The 21,567-nt window shown below is 40.2% G+C and overlaps 1 protein-coding gene across 1 annotated transcript in view; it reads right to left on the bottom strand.

Annotated features, from left to right (window-relative positions):
• Positions 1–1,289: 1,289 nt before the first annotated feature.
• ptchd4 (patched domain containing 4) overlaps positions 1,290–21,567 on the bottom strand; it is a 28,007-nt gene continuing 7,729 nt past the window's right edge. The window contains exons 2-3 of the mRNA XM_046835637.1: positions 16,813–17,293; positions 1,290–4,923 (exon numbers count right to left, since the gene is read on the bottom strand). Of these exons, the coding sequence (XP_046691593.1) occupies positions 3,272–4,923; positions 16,813–17,293 (2,133 nt within the window). The 3' untranslated portion in view covers positions 1,290–3,271. The remainder of the gene's footprint in view (positions 4,924–16,812; positions 17,294–21,567) is intronic.

Below are 21,567 nucleotides of genomic sequence, written 5' to 3'. Positions count from 1 at the left end.
TAAGTGATGATAGCTGTATGCCATATAAATGTGCAAAGCCCTGTGTCCTATTCATCGTGTTGATTTATTTTGTCTGCTAGACAGAAGCATACAAATTTGTGTATCTTTTATTAAAGCAATTAAAATGTGGTGCTTTGAGTACAACCACTGGATGTTCTCTGGAAGACTCTCTGAGGATTAGAGAATTAGAATTGTTGCTCTCCACAAAGATGCAGAGGCTATAAGATCACTAAACACCCTGAAACTGAGTTACAGTACAGTGGTCAGGGTCATACAGAGGTTTTCCAAGACAGGTTCCATCCAACAGACCTGGCAAGAGTCCTTCAAAGAAGTTGAGTCCTCGTGCTGTGCGTCAGGTGCAGAAACTGCTTCAAAAAAGCAGATGCATGAGTGCTGCAGCATTGCTTTAGAGATTGCAAAAGCAGAAGATCTGCTTGTCAGTGCTCAACCCATACGCCGCATACTGCAACAAATAGGTTTGCATGGTGTCATCCCAGAAGGAAACATCTTCTGAAGCTGGCTCAAAAGAAAGCCCACAATATGTTTGCTGAAGACGATCTGTCCAAGAGAATGAATGACTGTAACCATGTCCTGTGGTCTGATGAGATAAGATATGATAAGATAAACTTGTTTGGCTCAGATGTTGTCCAGCATGTGTGGTGACGCCCTGGTGAGGAGTACCAAAAAAACTGTCTTGACTGTGCCTACAGTCAAGCATGGTGATGATAGCATCATGGTCTGGGGCTGCATGAGTTCTGCTGTTACTGGGGAGCTGCGGTTCATTGAGGGAAACATGGATCCAACATGTTCTGTGACATTCTGAAGCAGACCATATAGGCCTCCTTTCAGAAACTGGGCCAAACGGCAGTTTTCCAACATAATAATGACCCCAAACACACCGCCGAGATGACAACTGCTGGAATCTGAAAATGAAGATTATAGAGTGCCAAGTATGTCTCCAGACCTTAACCCTAGACCTGAATCCTCTAGTGGAAGGTGGAGAAGCTTCATGTGTCTAGCAGTGGAAGAGGATCCCAGCAACAACCTGTGCAGCTCTGATGAATTCCATGCCCAGGAGGATTAAGTAAGTGCTACATAACAATGGTGCTCACACTAAATATCCCACTTTGGACAGAGTTTTGTTGTTCACTTAGGGTTCACTCACCTTTGTTGCCAGATATTTAGACAATGATGGCTGTATGTTGAGTTATTTATAGAGGACAGTAAATCTGCTACACAAGCTGTACATTGACTACTCTAAAATATATCTAAGTTTCATTTCTGTAGTATTTTCCCTTGAGAAAAAACAATACAACGGTTAATAAAATGTAAGGGGTGTATTTTCTTTTGTAATATACTGTATAGATGTATTCACACTGACGTTAACTTTTTATTTTAGTCCACACCTGTCTCAACCTGCAGGAATTCTAATGAATTATTAAGCTGATGCTGCATTGCATACAAATCATAACATTTGTTAAACGTTGCCCTAACCTTAACTATTGATCACATTTTGATGTGAGCTGAGTCGCAGAATTCTTCCAGATTTACAGTCCTGGGACAATAAAAAAACCACTGATTAATGGTGGCTTTCTTACAGATATCTGCCTTTATTATTACACTATTGACTCTGCACAGTAGTGGCAAATGGATCTAACACTGGCAACGAACTCTGCCAACAATCGCACATGCTAGTTTTCACGAAAAAAATTTGGATAGAAATTGCAGTCAGCATTGCGAATCTGATGTTTAACTGGAGAAGATTCATCTGAATTTTTTTTTCTGTTGTTGAGCTGATAGCTAGCGTTTGACAACATGATTCATCCATGGCTTTCACAAATGATTAAAACTTTTTTTTTTAACTAAAAATTCCAACTCCTAAAATATTTAATTTGCCTTAAATATATGCTGTATGCTAATTCTAAAATTGAGGTCGAACTAATCCTTGAGGCTGACTAATATTCAACTACCTGTAACAAGTTCAATTAGTTTAATCAGATAGAGAAATGTCTTTTAACATATGTTGCAGAAAAATCTAAGGACCATAATATTTATATTCGGTAATTATAATACAGAACAAATTACGCCTGACAACATTTCTGTAATTGCAGGGTATGTGTTGTTCCATTTTTTGCTTGTTTTTTTGTGTTTTGTACTGTTGTATTATAACCCATAGAAATTAGCTTATATTACTCTATTAATACAGTTGTACTTTTATTATTATTATTATTATTATTATTATTATTATTATTATTTAGTTGTAGTTGACCAACTGCTTTGTAAGTAATATTCGTTGTTCTCTAGGTTCTAGCGATTAATCCTTCACTACAGTGTTTATTTCCCTCAGCCTTTGTTTGTACTACAACTAGCTTGCACTTGCTTATGTGGTGCTAATTCTAGACCATCTGCTTTGCTCAACAGCTCTTCATTAAATTACTTTATTAAATTAAAAATGTGCAATGGGTATCCATTTGGGAAAAAAATCTCACTGTGGCTACAGTGTGTACTGTAGCATCTATTTATCCACTCAACTAGTCTTTTAAGACACCCAAATTGACTCAAAACATTTGGTTCGTTCTCAGTACATACTTCTTGGTTTTTGTTTTAAACCATAGGAATGATAAGATCTTTCAGTGTTTTTTCTAGAGAAATTGTACCGTTCGTGTTCATTATTGTTGAACCGAGGACAGTGTATAACATCTGCTCTGCTCAATGAAACTTCAAAGGCCATGCTACATTTGTAAACACTAGCTCATGTGAATAGTTTTTTTTTTTTTGGCGTTTTTTTGATAACCAGGACAATAATTACTCGTCTATTTTGTCTAATGGAACAAAAAATACACAAGGTTTTCAGTCATCTTAAATCTATTCTTTTTAGCCATTTAGGAACATATTTACTTCTGGCCACATTTAAGCTACAATTTTGGACAAGTGAAGACATAATAGTGTTAGTACTACTCAATCTATCTACTCTCAGCCCCTAACAACCTGCCTGATGAATAACTCTTGGTCTGTGCTATAATTTTAACATGAATTGCAGACTTTGCTTCCCAGATATTTTTTGTGACCTCTCAACAGAAGCAGGCAGATGCTATATACTAGCCTGGATGAATGGTACAACAGAAGATTTCCTGCTCTAGAAAGCAAGCCTGCCCATTAGTGAAGTTGCTGAGGGGTTGTTGCACTTTTAACCCCAATGACCAAATGAAATGCTACATGTAATTTCATCCTATGGGACGGGCAATTCCGTGTAACACTCACACAGACATTGTCAGACACTGGTCACATGATCAGGGTTATCTCTGACTTCGATGCACTCGATCTCATCTCGCTCACGCTCCCTTTCACGCTCTTTTCTCTTCGCCCGTTTCTTCTTCTTGTGCCTTTTCTTAGAGGGAGGGAAAAAAGTCAAGAAGACGGGGAGGATGATGAAACAGTGCAGCACTGTGCATCCGGTGGTGAGCAGCGAGCACTTAAACAGTGTGTAGGTCAGGTTGGAAGGCACAAAGAGCAGGGGCATTATCCCAATCACAAAGCATGAGGCATTCTGTAAAATGGCTGCCCCATGCTCTTCGAGCGAAATCTTGATGCACTGAGTCCTGGTGTGCTCAGTGGCCAGTACAAACGTGTAGAGGTGAGGGGCACAGTGATCCATGGCAAAGTTAAGAGTATAAATAAGGCACAAGATAGAGATACTGTCCATATCGACATTCCAGAGTGTCATGAGGCCAAGGACACCCAGTTCCACAGATGTGATGGTCAAAATCAACCAGAAGTTCCCTAAGGGGTTAATGACAAGGAAGAAGGTGAGAATGAGGATGGTCAGGACACTGAACCCTGATGTTAGAATCGGCGAGACAACCGAGGAACTGTAGCGGTCCATGAACACGAAGGTGGGATTAAAGACAATGAACTTGATGCTGTTTATAAGGGAGAGGGGTCTGAGTCTCTCGAGCAGTTCCACCACCTCTTCCCTTGTTTTCTCTGTGGTTCGGGCAACCAAGTACATCCTGGATGCAATGATGTCATACTCTTCCCCGTTTTTGGAGAAAATTATGTCTTCTGTGAAGTGCTGATACTCCGGTCTCTTCAGGAACGAAGTCTTGAGAATATTTATGAAATCGCTTTTGGTGGACGCGCTGACGTTTGCGACCTTCAGATAATTAAAGTAATTATCAATCCATGAAATCTTATTAAAACCCTGACCAAGTGTCTTGAGGTGCTCCTGTACTGTGGAGTTCCAGTATTCAATTGGCTCATAGATGTAGAAACCAATCACTGGGCTGTAGTTGCTGAACAACTTCTGCTGAGTCAGGGCAAACGACACACTGGGCGAATTGCTAGCTAATAAATTGACTATGTTGTAGCCGTCACTAATTTGTAAACATCCCATGAATGAAAATGAGGCATAAATCAAGTAGAGAATGACCACAAAGGGCTTGACGTATGTGTTAGTAATCCACTCTGTGTAATGTTCCCTCAGGAAGTGCTGAATAAAGTGATTCTGGTAGGGCATACTGTCATGGTGTGTGGAGAGATCATGGCCATCACTCATCATAGTCTTGAACCATGTAGGCTGGCGGTCCAGGTATTCTACAGAAGGGATTTTGCAACAGAAAACGCTGTGATAGCGGTTCTGCTCCAGTTGACCGGCAAACACCAGGCAGGAGCCGTAGAAGGAAAAGACGTAGAAGTAATTTACCAGGATGGCCACGCACATGCTCTGACAGAACACCTTCACGGACTCGATGTTGGTGAAAGGACTGGCCCCCATGCCAAATGTGATAATATACAACGAGCTCGTCATGGTGTAGCATACCATCACATCAGCAAAGGCATCTGCCACTCGCTCTTTAAACGGCAGACTCTCCCGGGTTCTTCTCCAGCCAGCCAGGAGCTCAAACACCCCTTTGGTTCCATGCCCTGTGAAGAAACATGAACATTTCAGGTATCAATTTTTAAAGACTAGCATTCCTGACATCACACCAGACCACACAATTGCACCCTTGGCTTGCAGACAGACCAGATTATTGGGGATGTTTGCAACATACAGTGGCCTAAAAGTGTTTGCTGTGTGGTGAATGGGGACTCTGGCAGATCTAGTTACGAGAGCAAAAGAAAATTGCAGAAAGGTTACATTGAGGGTAAGGATTGGGGGCACCCTGGCACTTGTCCCCTCAACAAGCCCATGCGAGAACAGGTGAGGAACAACATCTATATGTTGTCTTTTATTTGAAACATGCACACTGAACCTTCAAGCAATTTAAGGCTTAGATGTCTTTGGTAGTATTAAAATTTGCCACCTCCAGCTCTGCCTCCTGTCTTTCTGTCAATGCCACTGTCTCTAAACCATACAACATAGCACGTCTCACCACCGTCTTTTACCATTTCACCATCCTTCCTTTTTACTTTTCTATCACAAAATATAAATAAAGATCCTAATTTCTGTAGAACTGCTTTGTGACAGTTTATTTAATTGCACTGATCTGGATGGTGGTGGTATTGAGTAGGGGCGTTATGTGGGATGCTTTTAGGATCATGCCCATTTTACATTCTGGCTCTCGGTTGCAGTTCTGTTGTCACAGCTAGACCTGCTGAAGCCCTGAGCACAGTACACAAGCTATCAGGGCACCATATGCTCTTAGTATATCTAATTATCCTTTCTCCTGCTGTGGCTCTCCTGAACCTTTGGACCGGTCTGAATAATCCTGATGCTCACATCCTTCTGCTATGGAATAACCAACCTTCTGCTCTCAACTTGGGAACAAGAGCCTACCATCCAGAACACAAATACTGGAAGGATGCTTGTGTTTAAATAATAATTGTTAGCTGTGTATTATTAACGAACAGGAATTTTGGGACATGCGGTCTCAAGTCGTGCTGTCTCATGATGATCAGAGCTATTCCTCCTCCCTTTCCGAAATTCAGGAGAGGATCAGTTTCACTGCTCATGGCTCATGGGTTGGGGGTAAATCTTTTTAGGTATAAATAGCTACTGTCTCAGCAAGACACATCTTTCCTTTCGTTCCACTTCCTGTAGTCCATGACTTCCTAAGGTAAGAAAATGTACCCAGGTCCTTTCTCCCTTTAAGATTCTTCAAATGGCACTGAAATAAAAGATTCAGTGCACCACTAAATATTATGCCATGTATCGCTCTGCTACTCTCCTGCTGTTATCTGCATCGTGACTCATCTCCTGATGTGGAATCAACTTGGCTGGATATATACGAGACTTCCCAAAAAAGTGACTTTGACTCACCTTCAGTAGATAATTTCACTGCTCTGATTACAAGAGTCTGTATTTATCTCTCTACATGTACTATTCTTTCATCAAGTAGTACTGCAAGCCTGTTCTTTTATATTTACTGTAGGGCTGCAACCAACAATTATTTTGATAATCAATTAATCTGACAATTTTTTCCCCCGATTAATCGGATTAAAAAACAAACACACGAAATACAACAAAACATTTTTTTAATTAGTTGTTTTGCTTATTATAACTATAGGTGCATCTCAATATATTAGAATATCATTAAAAAGTTTAATTGATTTTAGTAATTCAGTACAAAAAGTAAAACTCATATATTACATAGATTCATCACACACAGACTGATATTTTTTAAGTGTTTATTTCTTTTCATTTTGATGATTTTGGCTTACAGCTAATGAAAATCCAAAATTCTGTATCTCAGAAAATGAGAATACTGTGAAAATTTTTTCTGAGCATTTAAAAGGTGTCTCAGTCTGGTTCAGGCTCCACAATAATGGGGGAAGACTGCCGACTTGACAGTTGTCCAGAAGACTATCAATGACCATGGAGGTTAAGGACAAAAAGGACTACATTTTATTTGGAAGTCAAGGTCCCAGAGTCTGGAAGAAGAGAAGAGAGGGACAGAATCCAAGGTGCTTGAAGTCCAGTGTAAAGTTTGCACAGTCATTGGGGGTTTGGGGAGTCGTGTCATCTGCTGGTGTTGGTCCACTGTGTTTTATCAAGTACAAGGTCAGCACAGCCATCTACCAGGACGTTTTAGAGCACTTCATGCTACCCTCTGCTGACCAGCTTTATAGAGATGCTGATTTCATTTTCCAGCAGGATTTGGCACCTGCCCACACTGCCAAAAGCACCAAAAGTTAGTTAAATGACCATAGTGTCTGTGTGGTGACTGGCCAGCAAACTCACCAGACCTGAACCCCATAGAGAATCTATGGCTTATTGTCAAGAGGAAATGAGAAACAAGAGACCAAAAAATCTAATGAGCTGAAGGCCACTGTCAAAGAAACCTGGGCTTCCATACCACCTCAGCAGTGCCACAGTGATCACATCCATGCCACACCAAATGGGGGAATGAATTCAAGCAAAAGGAGCCCCGACCAAGTATTGAGTACATATACAGTAAATGAACATACTTTCCAGAAGGCCAACAATTCACTAAAAATATGTTTTTTTGATTGGTTTTATGAAGTATTTTAATGTTTTGAGAGAGTGAATTGATGGGTTTTTATTGAATGTGAGCCAAAATCATCAAAATTAAAAAAAAAGAAACACTTGAAATATATCAGTCTGTGTGATGAATCTATAAAATATACCAGTTTTACTTTTTGTATTGTAATCAACTTTTTAATGATATTCTAATTTATTGAGATGCACCTGTATATAAAACCCTAATTCAGGGTATTTATCTATAAAAGTGTACTTAAAAAATGCAAAAGCCACATTTAACTATCTTTAATGTTGACATTTTATAAAGCTTTTAGTGGCTGTTTGTTGAGGAGTGTATGGCGGATTTCTCCTTAAACAAATTGACTCATGCTGGGTTGTTTCTTTTTGTAAAAATAAATAAATAAATAAATAAATAAATAAATACAAAATAAAAAACAGCATTTGAGTATGAATGGAATTTGTATTGTTTTTAATGATAACTGCAGGTGGCAAGTTGACAACCATATTTAAAGTATCAATATAAAATATAATACATTTTTTTTTTTACAATTTCTGTAAAATAAATTACATAGACATTTTGTTTAGTGAGGATAAAAGCATCTACAATATATAATAAAATTCTGTATAATAATTAAATATATGCATAAATTAAATATACAAACATTGAAAACAAGCATTTTAACGTAGTAAAACTGTCTATAACTGTTTACTGTCTATAAACTGACAAATGCTATAAAAATGCTATAATACAAATGCCATAAAAAACGGAGAAACACAGCAAGCTTAATAAAAAAAAAAAAAAGTAAGAAAATATGCATTGGTGTACAGACACATAAGCAGTCGCTGGAAACTTGAACAGTGACTAAAATTTTACGTTTACTGCTGCTGTTTTTGCTGCTTTTAGATGTAGTGTTTGTTCGCACCGTTTAAATTGAATCATCACTATGTCACAAGCAACCTGAGTCACGACAGATTCAGTGCAACTGTCCTGAAGTTGGCAAACTTTTTACACTATAGCACTTCATTAAACTGCACCATTTTCACTAGATGAGGATTATACAGTTTCTGCTCACCATGCTGATGTTTCACCTTCACCGTGATTTGGGACACACACTTTTTCCTGCTTTCGGTTGATACTGTACTCTCCGCCGTCATGCTAAAACCGTAACTTGAGCAGCCCATATAATCGATAACGTTCACAACAAATTTTATTATTGATTATTATTGATTTTTTTTTTTATTAGTTGTTGCAGCCCTAATTTATCTGTTTACTGTAAATGTAAAATCCTACACACCTGTTTTCAGTGTTTTTCCTCCTCTGTCATTATGGAATGTTGTTATAGTTCACATTCATTTACTATATGCATGTGATATACATAAATAAAATGAGTATTTACAGCAATAAAAAAAGTCTTACACTGTAATATTATGGTTGGGCCACATGTTGCTTGATTATGATATGCATTTGGTTGTGCCATCATTCAAGCCATCAAGCTGCCACTCTTGGCCCTTGAGCAAGACCCTTAACCCTCTGTGCTCCAGGGGCGCCATATCATGACAGACCCTGCGCTCTGACCCAGTTTCGAGCAAGCTGGGATATGCAAAGAATGAATTTCACTGTGCTCTAATGTCTTCTTCTTCTTCTTTTGGCTGCTCCCATTAGGGGTCGCTACCGCTACCATACCACCCTGTCCCCTACATCTGCCTCTTTAACACCAACTACCTGCATGTCTTCCTTTCTCACTTATAAAGCACTAAATGGTTTGGCTCCCATGTATCTATCCAGTCTTTTAACACGCTACAATCCGCCACGCTCCCTGAGGTCTCAAAACTCTGGGCTTCTAGTAGTTCGTAGAATAGCAAAGTCCACTAAAGGTGGTAGAGCATTTTAACATTTAGCTCCTAAACTCTGGAATAGTCTTCCTGACAGTGTTCGGGGCTCAGACACACTCACCCAGTTTAAGTGTAGATTAAAAACATATCTTTTTAGCAAAGCCTACACATAACATACGTCTCACATCATAACCTTGTGCTCCAGATCATCTGATCACATGCACATTATCAACTTGTGCTGTTAATATAATGAACAGCAGCTACGCTAATTCCTCTCCACTGCTTCTCTTTCTCTCCCCAACCCGAGACACCCTGAGGTTTGGCGAGCCCCAGTCACGTCCCACCTCGTGATGATTACGGACCTTTGAAGAAGTAGATGCCGAACTCGCAAACTTCCTGAATCATCTAGAGGCGTACCAGTGCCATTTGGATCCCACTACATGTGTGGAGTATTGACATTGGACCTCCTGGAGTGTTTAAAGGCTCTGGCATGGAGAAGCTGATGCTGGATCTGTGGTGATCACAAATGCTGAGCTCATAAAACTCGGAGCTACTAACCATATAGACTGTATAAGACTGTAAAAAGAACATCACTTATAATCTTATACTCCAGTAATCATGTTAGTTCTCACTCTCCAGTGTTCTGTATTGTTGAAAGATTTATGATCAAACTCTTGATGTCACCCAAATGAGGATGGGTTCCCCTTTTAAGTCTGGTTCCTCTCAAGGTTTCTTCCTCATAACATCTAAGGGGAGTTTTTCCTTGCCACAGTCGCCACGGCTTGCTCATCAGGAATAAATACACACACACCATTCACCTTAACTGTTGATTTGTGTAAAGCTGCTTTGAGACAATGTCTGTTGTGAAAAGCGCTATACAAATAAACTTGACTTGACTTGACTTGACGTCTTCCCTCACCACATCCATGAACCTCCTCCTTGGCCTTCCTCTTTTCCTCCTACCTTAGCATTCTCCTACCAATATAACTCATGTCCCTCCTCTGCACATGTCCAAACCATCTCAATCTCGCCTCCCTCACCTTGTCTCCAAAACGTCCAACATGCGCTGTCCCTCTAATAAACTAATTTCTAATCTTGTCCATCCTCGTCACTCCCAACGAAAACCTTAACAACTTTAGCTTTGCTACCTCCAGCTCCGCCTCCTGCCTTTTACTCAATGCCACTGTCTCTAATCCATACAACATTGCAGGTCTCACCACAGTCCTATAAACTCTCCCTTTTATTCTTGCAGATACCCTACTATCACAAATCACTCCCGACACTCTTCTCCACCCACTCCACCCTGCCTGCACTCTTTTCTTTACTTCCCTAACACACTCTCCATTACTTTGCACTGTTGAACCCAGGTACCTGAACTCTACCACCTTCTCCACCTCTTCTCCTGCAACTGCACCACTCCACTGCCCTCCCTCTCATTCACACACATGTACTCTGTCTTACTCCTACTGACTTTCATTCCCCTTCTCTCCAGCGCATATCTTCACCTCTCCAGGCTCTTCTCAACCTGCTCACTACTCTCACCACAAATCACAATATCATCCGCAAACATCATAGTCCAGGGAGACTCCTGTCTGACCTCGTCCGTCAACCTGTCCATTACCACTGCAAACAGGAAAGGGCTCAGGGCCGATCCTTGATGCAATCCAACCTTCACATTGAACCAGTCTGTCGTTCCTACTGCACACTTCACTGCTGTCACACTGTCCTCATACATGTCCTGCACCACCCTCACATACTTCTCTGACACACCTCACTTCCTCATACAATACCACAACTCCTCTCTTGGCACCCTGTCGTACGATTTCTCTAAATCCACAAATACTCAATGCAATTCCTTCTGTCCTTCTCTATACTTCTCTATTAACATTCTCAAAGAAAATAAGGCGTCTGTAGTGCTCTTCCTCGGCATGAAACCATACTGTTGCTCACAGATGGTCACCTCTTCTCTCAGCCTGGCTTCCACTACTCTTTCCCATAACTTCATGGTGTGACTGATCAACTTAATTCCCCTGTAGTTACTGCAGGTCTGCACATCTCCCTTATGCTTAAAGATCGGTACCAGCACGCTCCTTCTCCATTCCTCAGGCATCCTCTCACCTTCCAGAATCTTGGTAAACAATCTGGTTAAAAACTCCACTGCCATCTCTCCTAAACATCTCCATGCTTCTACCGGTATATCATCTGGTCCAACCGACTTTCCACTCTTCATCCTCTTAATCGCTGCTCTCACTTCTTCCTTACTAATCCTATCCATTTCCTGCTTCACCATCTCCACATCATCCAACCTTCTCTCTCTCTCATTTTCCATATTCATCAGCTGCTCAAAATACTCTCTCCACCTTCTCAACACACTCTCCTCACTAGTCAACACATTTTCATCTCCATCCTTTATTGCTCTAACTTGCAACACATCTTTCACAGCTCGGTCCCTCTGCTTGGCCAATCTGTATAAATCCTTTTCTCCTCCCTTAGTGTTCAACCTCTCATACAGTTCCTCGTATGCCTTTTCCTTGGCTTTTGCCACATCCCTCTTCACCTGCTGCCACATCTCCTTGTACTCCTGCCTACTTTTCTCATCACCCTGTCGATCCCACTTCTGTTTTGTTAACCTCTTTCCCTTATGCTCTCCTGCACTTCCTCATTCCACCACCACGTCTCCTTGTCTTCCTTTCTATTTCCAGATGTCACACCAAGTACTTTTCTAGCTGCCTCCTCATCACTCCTGCAGTAGTTGCCCAATCATCCAGCACCTCTTCACCACCACCGAGCCCCTGTCTGACCTCTTCCGTGAATCTCTCACTACAGTCTTCCTCCTTCAGCTTCCACCATCTGATTCTTCTTCCAGTCCTCTCTCTCTCCTCTCTCCTCCTCTCTCTCCTCCTCTTCGCCGCCAAAACCATCCTACAGACCACCATCCGATGCTGTCTAGCTACACTGTCCTCCGCCAACACCTTACAGTCTCCAATCTCCTTCAGGTTGCATCTCCTACATAGAATATAATCCACCTGTGTGCACCTTCCTCCTCTCTTATAGGTCACCCTATAATCATCCTTCTTCTTAAAACAAGTATTTACCACTGCCATTTCTATCCTTTTAGCAAAATCTACCACCATCTGCCCTTCCACATTCCTCTCATTTAGCCCATACCTTCCCATAACCTCCTCATCACCTCTGTTCCCGTCACCTACATGCCCATTAAAGTCTGCCCCAATCACCAATCGTTCATTTCTAGGTACACCATCTACCACTTTATCTAATTCACTCCAGAATCTTTCCTTCTCCTCTATCTCACAGCCGACTTGTGGAACATAGGCACTGATGACATTTATCATCATCCCTTCAACTTCCAGATTTACGTTCATCACCCTATCAGAAACTCTCTTCACCTCCACTACACTCTTACTGTACTCTTCCTTCAGAACCACCCCTACACCATTTCTCTTTTCATCCACACCATTAAAGAACAGTTTAAACCTACCTAAAATGTTCCTGGCCTTACTCCCTTTCCACTTGGTCTCCTGAACACACAACATCTCTACCTTTCTCCTCTCCATCATATCAGCTCTCTCTCTCCCCTTACCAGTCATAGTACCCACATTTAAAGTACCAACCCTATCCTCTACTCTCCTCCACTTCTCCTTTCCCTGCCGTCTCTTTAGACGTCTTCCTTCTCTCCTTCTCCTCCTTCAACGAACAGTAGCCTAATTTCCACCGGTACCCTGTTGGCTAACGATACCTGTGGCGGTCGTTGTTAACCTCAACCGATGAATTTTGATGATTATGAATTTCTTAATCGTGACCCACATATTCGATTTGGCACATGTTTTACGCTGGCCCTTCCTAATGCAACCCTCCCCATTTATCCGGGCTTGGTACCGGCACTAAGAGTGCACTGGCTTGTGCCTCCCTGTGCTCTAATGTATATGTGACAAATAAAGGCTATTCTATTCTATTCTATTCTATTCTATTCTATTCTATTCTATTCTATTCTAAAAAGCTGGTCATTTAGTATATTTAAGCACATAATTTTGCTGAACCTAGACATGACAAGTGAAGCAACCCCAGATTGTAAAGCTGTCCCACCACAAGCTTGTAGGCATGTTTTTTACATTTTATATATATATATATATATATATATATATATATATATATATATATACAGTGGAACCTCAGGTTACGAACGCCCCGGCATACCTATAATTCAGGTTACGAATCGCAGTTCATCAAAATTTTTGCCCCTGTTTACGAACAATATATCGGGATACGAACGTCGCTCACCAAAAAATCGCAGGCAAGTTGGTTGTTTTTGCTCTATCCACGCAGCTCGTCACATCAGTTAGCGTCCTGTGTCCCTAGCGAGAGCATCGTGTTACTTATCCGCTTAAACTTTTCCCGGCGGCAGCGTAACAACTCGTTAGTTGATGCTCGTGGAATGATGAGATGGACAACATTAGCCGATGCATAACCACTTTACTTGTTTTTATGAAGATAGATTAGCAGGGTTACAGTCTTTTCCGAAGTACAATACCCATAATGAATTTCACTCTGGACTTCAATACCAACTGATAGTAGCCTTAAAGAAACAGCTCTCATTTTCCCTCTAATGCAACAATTGTCTCAGCGTTCGTGTTAATAACACTGTCTTTAATATTCTATAATATAATATATAATAATATATAAATAATATAATATAATAAGATTCTCCTTCCAAACAATAACTCTCCCTCCTCCACCTTCTACAAACGTCGTCTCCTGCAGCGAGTCTTCTCAAAGGGAAAGTACCCGGTAAAGATCTTTTCCTCTTTTGTATGTTTTTATGTGGTATGATTTTAATATAACGTTAAAAGTAAATAATATTAGTGAATATTGGCTTTATTTTTATTTAAGTAATATTTTTGGTTGTCCAGACCGAAGTTTCTGTTCATTATTATGGGGAAATTTGTATCGGGATACGAACTTTTCAGGTTACGAATAAAGTACCGGAACGAATTAAATTCGTAACCCGAGGTTCCACTGTATATATATATATATATATATATATATATATATATATATATATATATATATATATAGCTGGCCTAAACACTCAGAAGCACTGACCTATGTATTTGATTCCATTTCATTGATTTGTATTAATTTATTCACAACAGTTTATTCTCTTCATTTCGTGGTGTTTCTCTTGGCTGCACTGCTTCCAGTACATGTATGTGGATGTTAGATTTTTTGTCCAATCAGATTTCAGCTTCTATGTGCTGCCATGTCAATCTAATCTGCCCAAGGCCTTCAAAGTCAGTACTGCTAGCCCTTTTTACCACAGTCTCATTAATAAATATCTCGGTTTCTTTAACCAATCAGATTTCAAATAGTAGTGTAGAGGTTTGGAGTTGTCTTAACTGGGTTTCTTGCTTTAGTAAAATTCTATTTACCCTCCATATGTGAAATGCTTCTCTATCTGTATTACCACGTGTTGTTATATTGCGTTTTTGTACAGTATTGATGGTTTCTATAATTTCGACATGATAGTGGTGGTATTAAGAGGTGAATTAAGTCGGGTAAGTCCCCACTGAAGGCCCAGGTACCAAATGCATGGCCCGCCACTGTATATATATGTTTATGTCTTTTGAGAGTCACTGACAGCTGAAACTAAATTCCTTGTGTGTCAACACAATTGGCCTATAAACCTGATTCTGATTTTAATTTAGTGCAATATGATGCAATGGAAATAAAATATGATGGTCTGCAATATAGTGCAGATATTTCGCTTTTATTTCTTTGGCCCAGGCAGACAGCAAATCATCAATTTATTTAAGTGCCTGCTGACTTCTAACGCATGACCCTTTTCCACACGCGCCTTTATAGTGCAAAAAATAAAAATAAAATATTATTTTCCTGTTGTGTCTCCAGGAAGAAGCAGCTCTATTTTGACTCTCAGGACACGCCTTGGTCTCCGTAGTGCTGTGATGCGTCACATTCACGTAGCAGCACCGGTGCTGAGAGAACGCACAGTTTAGCAAGGAGAAATCAATACAAATATTGAAGTATAGCACATCTTCTGAAAATTCTATATAAATGAATCGTTGTTTACCAATGCAAATATGTTCAAAATGATGCATCATATTACAAATGACAACCTGTATCTGATGCACTTTTTTAAATCAATGCATCACATTATTAACTTTGATGCCGTGCACCGACGTGAATTTGTGAATCGTACCATCCATACTATGTGGGGCAAGAGTCCAAGTGTTCCTATTAAAGTTTAGATAGAATAAGATAAAGTAGTGCACACACAATGACCCAATTTACTTTCCTGTTCATGTCCATTGAAAGTAATTAATCTCGACTTCTACTGCCAAGAAATGAGGCAGCCTCAAATCTAAAAATAGGTGCTCAGCATTCGTTTAAACTAATGTAACTCCAGTATTACTCACCTTCTCATGCAAATGAAATGTCTCCTCTTTCAGACAGTCTGAGAAAAACTGTCCTGTTGTTCATTACACATCACACTAAAGCATGAACATCACTGTCCACTCAGTGTGAATGTGACCCCTATTTACTGGCTTACTTTTGTCACTTGAAACACGGCCAGATGGATCTCTTTTGGGAATACCCCAATAATGAACCAGCTACAAACTACGTAATCTGTCTAATACACTATATGGACAAAATAATGACACTTGACTTTTAAACACATTTCTGTGGTTTTCCCCAAACTGTTAGCATGAACTTGAAGGCAAAAACAAATATATGACGGCTGCGGATGCAGTAGCATGAAATGTTCCCTTTCCTTAAACCAGCATGACAATCCTGTGCACAAAGCCAGATCCATGAAGATCTGCTATAGAGCTCTGACCTATTGAACACCTTTGGGATGAATGTGAACACTGACTGCACCTTGCCTACCTCAATATCGGAATGATCACAAATCTCCAAAAGCACACTCCAAAATCTAATTAAACATCTTCCCAGAAGAGTGAAGGTTATTATAATAGCAAATGGGGACTAATTGTGGAATGAGATGTTCAAAAAGCACAAACGAATCTTATAGTGAGGTGTCCACAAACCTTTATTCATATAGTGTATCTTCTCTTTATAGGAAATACATGTCACTCCAATCATGAATGAGGTTCATACAAACAAATAAAATGGGTTATAGCCTCCCTACAATAGTACTGTGGGGCCTTGTTCCCTAGCTTTTGGCATATTTGTCAACCCTTATCATAAATTGTGATGGATGAATCCACCTGCTGACTCTTATAAATGTAAATGTAACAAAAAAAGTGTGAATATCTACCATTTAAGGGATCTAGTCACATGCTTATGTGAGATGTAAATAGGGCAAAAAGAATTACATATTATATACTCTCTATGGGGGAGAAAATCCTTATCCATTTTATGCCAGGGACAAATAAACTACACAAAAGTGAACTGTGATAAAGATTTTTTTTAAGTTTTTGAGAAGACAATGATAACAATCAGCACAATCCCATGCAACAAGTAAGAAAAGCAGTACGTACCCATGGCAAAGAAGGGGATACCAAGCAGGGTAGAGTTGAACTTGCCATGGGAGATGAAAAAGATGCCAGCAGCAGTCACGTTGGCGCTGCAGACCGTGAGCACGCCAAGAAGTCCCAAGAAGGGCTTACCGCGCAGACAGTCACGCATAGAACTGGAGATAGTGGCAGCCAGCAGCACCAACACCAAGCCCACCAGCACCTCGCCCTTCGCCAGTGCCCCCGTAGCATGGAAGTCACGCCACAGGCCGAACGACGTCAAAGCCTGCACGTGTAGATCGGGGCTGGCTGTTGCTAAATGTTGCACCATCTTGCCAAACTCACTCTCCCATTTCTCAGCGATAGCATCCTGGACTGTGGGAGTCAGCCGACGTAGGTAATAGGTGATCTGTACAGCCCGTGCCGACTTGACGTGCCGCTCACGACCATGTGATGCCAGCACAACGCTGCCCAGCTGGTGCCCGATAAATGCCACTCGGCCATCCTGGAGAGAAGAAGAAATAACAAGTACAATCATAGTGCATGTCATGTTCCACCCACGGTCCAATGCATTCTTCACACACTCAATGTGCACGTCAGAAAAGAACATCAGCTCGCCTATACATTTGCTACATGTCTCAAATGGCCAATTTGGCAGATAAAGAGCCAGGTATAACATGGGCCAGACTTTTTAATTTTTTCTGCAAAAAATGACACTAAAGAGGTCCTAGTAGTGATTCTAGTAGTGAGGTTATATGGCTTGTCAACAAGCTACTAGCCAGCAGAATTATTGTGCATACCAAAGCAAAGCATGTCACCAAGTCCTATAAACAACTGGTAAGGGTTGGTGGTAAAAAACAAACAAACAAACAAACAAACAAACAAAATCTCAATTGGTATGTATGTGATTCTACAAATAACTGTAGGATAACCTGCATACAAAATTGGGTGTCCTTTTGCCCTCCTGCCTCCTCCTAATGTGTCACTAATCATCAACTGAGGACTGTAACTAATAGAAATTGCATGTTGCATCATCATGGCCACCTGGCCTCTCGTGAACTCAAACAGCAATCCTGCAGTCACACTACTGGAGGTCAACATGAGGGTTTTTAACGCAAAGACAGAAAACACTCATAATGCCAAGAGTGTACAATAATCCCCCTCTTTACTTCGGTTTGAATCTTGCGGGCCTGGTTTATCGTGGAATTGCATTTGCCACATAACTAATTTGTTAACTGATTTTCCCGGTCTCTTACGGATAGCACGATAGACAAAAAACTTATAGGAAATAGTTTTTATGGGGTTTTATGTTAAAATAATAAAATTTATTAATAAACATATAAATATTAATAATAAAATGAAGTAAAATGTTCATACAGTACAGTAGTATATACATAAAATAGCATTTTTGGGGTGGGGTTTATCTTGGTTTTTCTTTTATCGCAGGTGGTTTTGGAACGTAACCACCGCGATTAATGGGGTACTACTGTATTATGTTCCTGTAGAAGTAGAACATTTTATTGCCTCCTGCTCTTAAAACAGATTTTTAAACTGGTACAACTACCTAGTGCAATGTCCTCAACTTAATATTTGTACTTAGTATTTGAGTAAATGTACTTTGTTACTGAACTTAAGTCATTTTTTGGTTACTTTCTAGTTTTACTAGTATCAAAGATTTACTCTCTCAACATTTACTCTCTACTCAACAACATTTATGATTCAATAGATGTACTTTTTTACTCCAATATAATTTACTTCACCAATCATTTTGCATGACAGCTTTATCTATGCAAAAACATTACTAAATCTGTATTGTTTTAAAGGTCCTGACTTCAAAAAGGCAAATATAGAGGAGGCCTCACATCTTAAATGTGATACCACCTAATCAGAGGAAGAGGATTTCTCCAAGCCAATGAAGAAACTTGTTTGATCTTGGTTTCACGTTGAAGAGGCTGTTGTGTTGGCTAATGCAGTGTTCAGGTGTACAATTTAATCTGTATTTTTAGGAAAAAACCCACAAATCAACTGGTTTTGGCTTTTCACTAACATGTGTCTTGGTGTTGAAGACTAGTGCATCTTTGAGCCTACGTTGAATAAGAGTCAAATAATCAAGTCCTGTTCAAATCAGACACTCAAAGACTTTTACTTAAATCATATTGTTATTGGTGACTTTTAACTTGTTATGTAACTTGCATTAAGGTATCTTTACTTTTACTCAAGTATGATTTTCAGCCCAACAGTCTCCTGACAAACTGAATGACACACCTGTGTTGATGAAACAATTCATTTAATTTTACTGATTGAAAAAATCAGGGAAAAGGGAATGGAACAGAGGTGGAAAGTGAGAAATAGTTCATTCTGTGGTTACGTTAGAGCAGGTCAGGGTAGTCCCTCAACACCATGACCATTATTGGCAACCAATCCAGTGAAATTAATCTCTGTATTTCTCGCAGAATTTTAATGAGTTTCACAGGGTAGATGTCCTCTGCTTCAACTCTTCCTTTCTGCTTTGTGAATGAAAGACACTCAGATTAGCTTTTTTAAATAGCTGGTGATAGATGAATTGTCTTTCACACACACACACACACACACACACACACACACACACACACACACACACACAATAATGCCTACTTAGCCTAAGTTAACAGGAATATGGTTTGAACAGACACGGTTTTCTAAAGTCAATGTAAAATTCTAGAGTGCACCAGTATTATAATGCATATTATTGCAGACTGAGAACACATGCCACTGGAAATAATTCACAAAATGATGACTGCTTATGCACCAATGTAGACAAGTTGTTTTAAGAAAACAATGCAACAATGAAGCAACTTAAATGTTTTAAAAACACGTAGATTTTTCTTAGGTAAAGGCTCAGATCTGGAGGGATCATGGATATAGAGTGTTTGGTGAACTGGGATATTTGTATGCTGTCGTCCCCTCACTCTCACACGTTCACTCAGGTTTGTTGACGGTGGTGTGGTGGGTCGTCTTTTATCCCAGAGATCCCTCATGTCTGTGTTACCTTCTGGTTCTCCCTTTTAGTTATGCTGCCATAGTGAGTCTTGCTGGAGTCCAAACTGCACAGTGACATTAACTTTCATACAACAATAAAGACACATAATAATCCATATCCTTCTCTTCCTGTCACCCTCTCTCTCTCTCTCTCTCTCTCTCTCTCTGTCGAGTTGACCATGCTCCTGAGGCTCCAGTGACCACTGTTCCTGCCCCTCTTCCCTCCGTGGATCTTCATACTCCGTCCCGGCCTCCTCTGGATAGTGTCCTCTTGGATTGGAGTCCACTCTGTGTAGCTGGGGACGGTTTCTCTTCAACGCTTTGGGGTTCCATTGCGGGGTTACCACTCCATTGAAATTCCAGAGTAAGAACGGGCGCTTTGAGGATGGATTGGACTGTAGTTAATGTCAACAGTCTGCTACACTGACTCAGGACTACAGTTCGCTTCTGATCACCATCACTGCACAACATTGTATATCTTTAATAAATGGACACCCAGATGAGGATGGGTTCCTCTTGAATCTGGTTCATCTCAAGGTTTCTTCCTTGTGCCATCTCGGGGAGTTTTTCCTTCACCACAGTCGCCACCGGTTTGCTCATCAGGGACACACTTACACTTATAAAGAATATATTTATTTTTATCAGCACATTATCTGTGTAAAGACAATGTTCATTGTTAAATGCGCTATACAAATAAAAATTAATTGAATTGAACTGAATTAAAATATTTCTAGGTCCCTATTTTAAATGTATTCTAATATGAAGAATTAAACACCCTCCCCATTAAGCAATAAAATAAAACATACAGTCATGGCCAAAATTGTTGGCACCCCTGGAATTTTTCCAGAAAATCAAGTATTTCTCACAGAAAAGTATTGCATTAACACATGTTTTGCTATACACATGTTTATTCCCTTTGTGTGTATGGGAACAAAACAAAAAAAGGGAGGAAGAAAAGCAAATTTGACATAATATCACACAAAACTCCAAAAATGGGCTGGACAAAATTGTTGGCACCTTTAACTTAATATTTGGTTGCACACCCTTTGGAAAAAATAACTGAAATCAGTCACTTCCTATAACCATCAATAAGTTTCTTACACCTGGAATTTTGGACCACTCTTCCTTTGCAAACTGCTCCAGGTCTCTCATATTGGAAGGGTGCCTTTTCTCAACAGCAATTTTAAGATCTCTCCACAGGTGTTCAATGGGATTTAGATCTGGACTCATTGCTGGCCACTTCAAAACTCTCCAGCAATTTGTTGCCATCCATTTCTGGGTGTTTTTTGAAGTATGTTTGGGGACATTGTCCTGCTGGAAGACCCAAGCTCTCGGACGCAAACTCAGCTTTCTGACACTGGGCCCTACACTGCGCCATAAAATCCTTTGGTAATCCTCAGATTTCATGATGCCCTGCACACAATTAAGGCACCCAGTGCCAGAGGCAGCAAAACAACCCCAAAACATCTTTGAACCTCCACCATATTTGACTGTAGGTTCTGTGTTTGTAGGCCTCATTCCATTTTCGGTAAACAGTAGAATGATGTGCTTTACCAAAAAACTCTATCTTGGTCTCATCTGTCCACAAGACATTTTCCATGAAGGATTTTGGCTTACTCAAGTACATTTTTGCAAACTGTAGTCTTGCTTTTTTTATGTCTCTTTGTCAACAGTGGGGTCCTCCATAGCGTTTCATTTCATTTAAATGTTGACGGATAGTTCGCGCTGACACTGATGCTCCCTGAGCCTGCAGGACAGCTT

The sequence above is a fragment of the Silurus meridionalis genome, chromosome 23 (genome assembly GCF_014805685.1).
Source record: "Silurus meridionalis isolate SWU-2019-XX chromosome 23, ASM1480568v1, whole genome shotgun sequence".
NCBI classification, from domain to species: domain Eukaryota; kingdom Metazoa; phylum Chordata; class Actinopteri; order Siluriformes; family Siluridae; genus Silurus; species Silurus meridionalis.
This window is presented reverse-complemented; position numbering and strand designations above follow the sequence as displayed.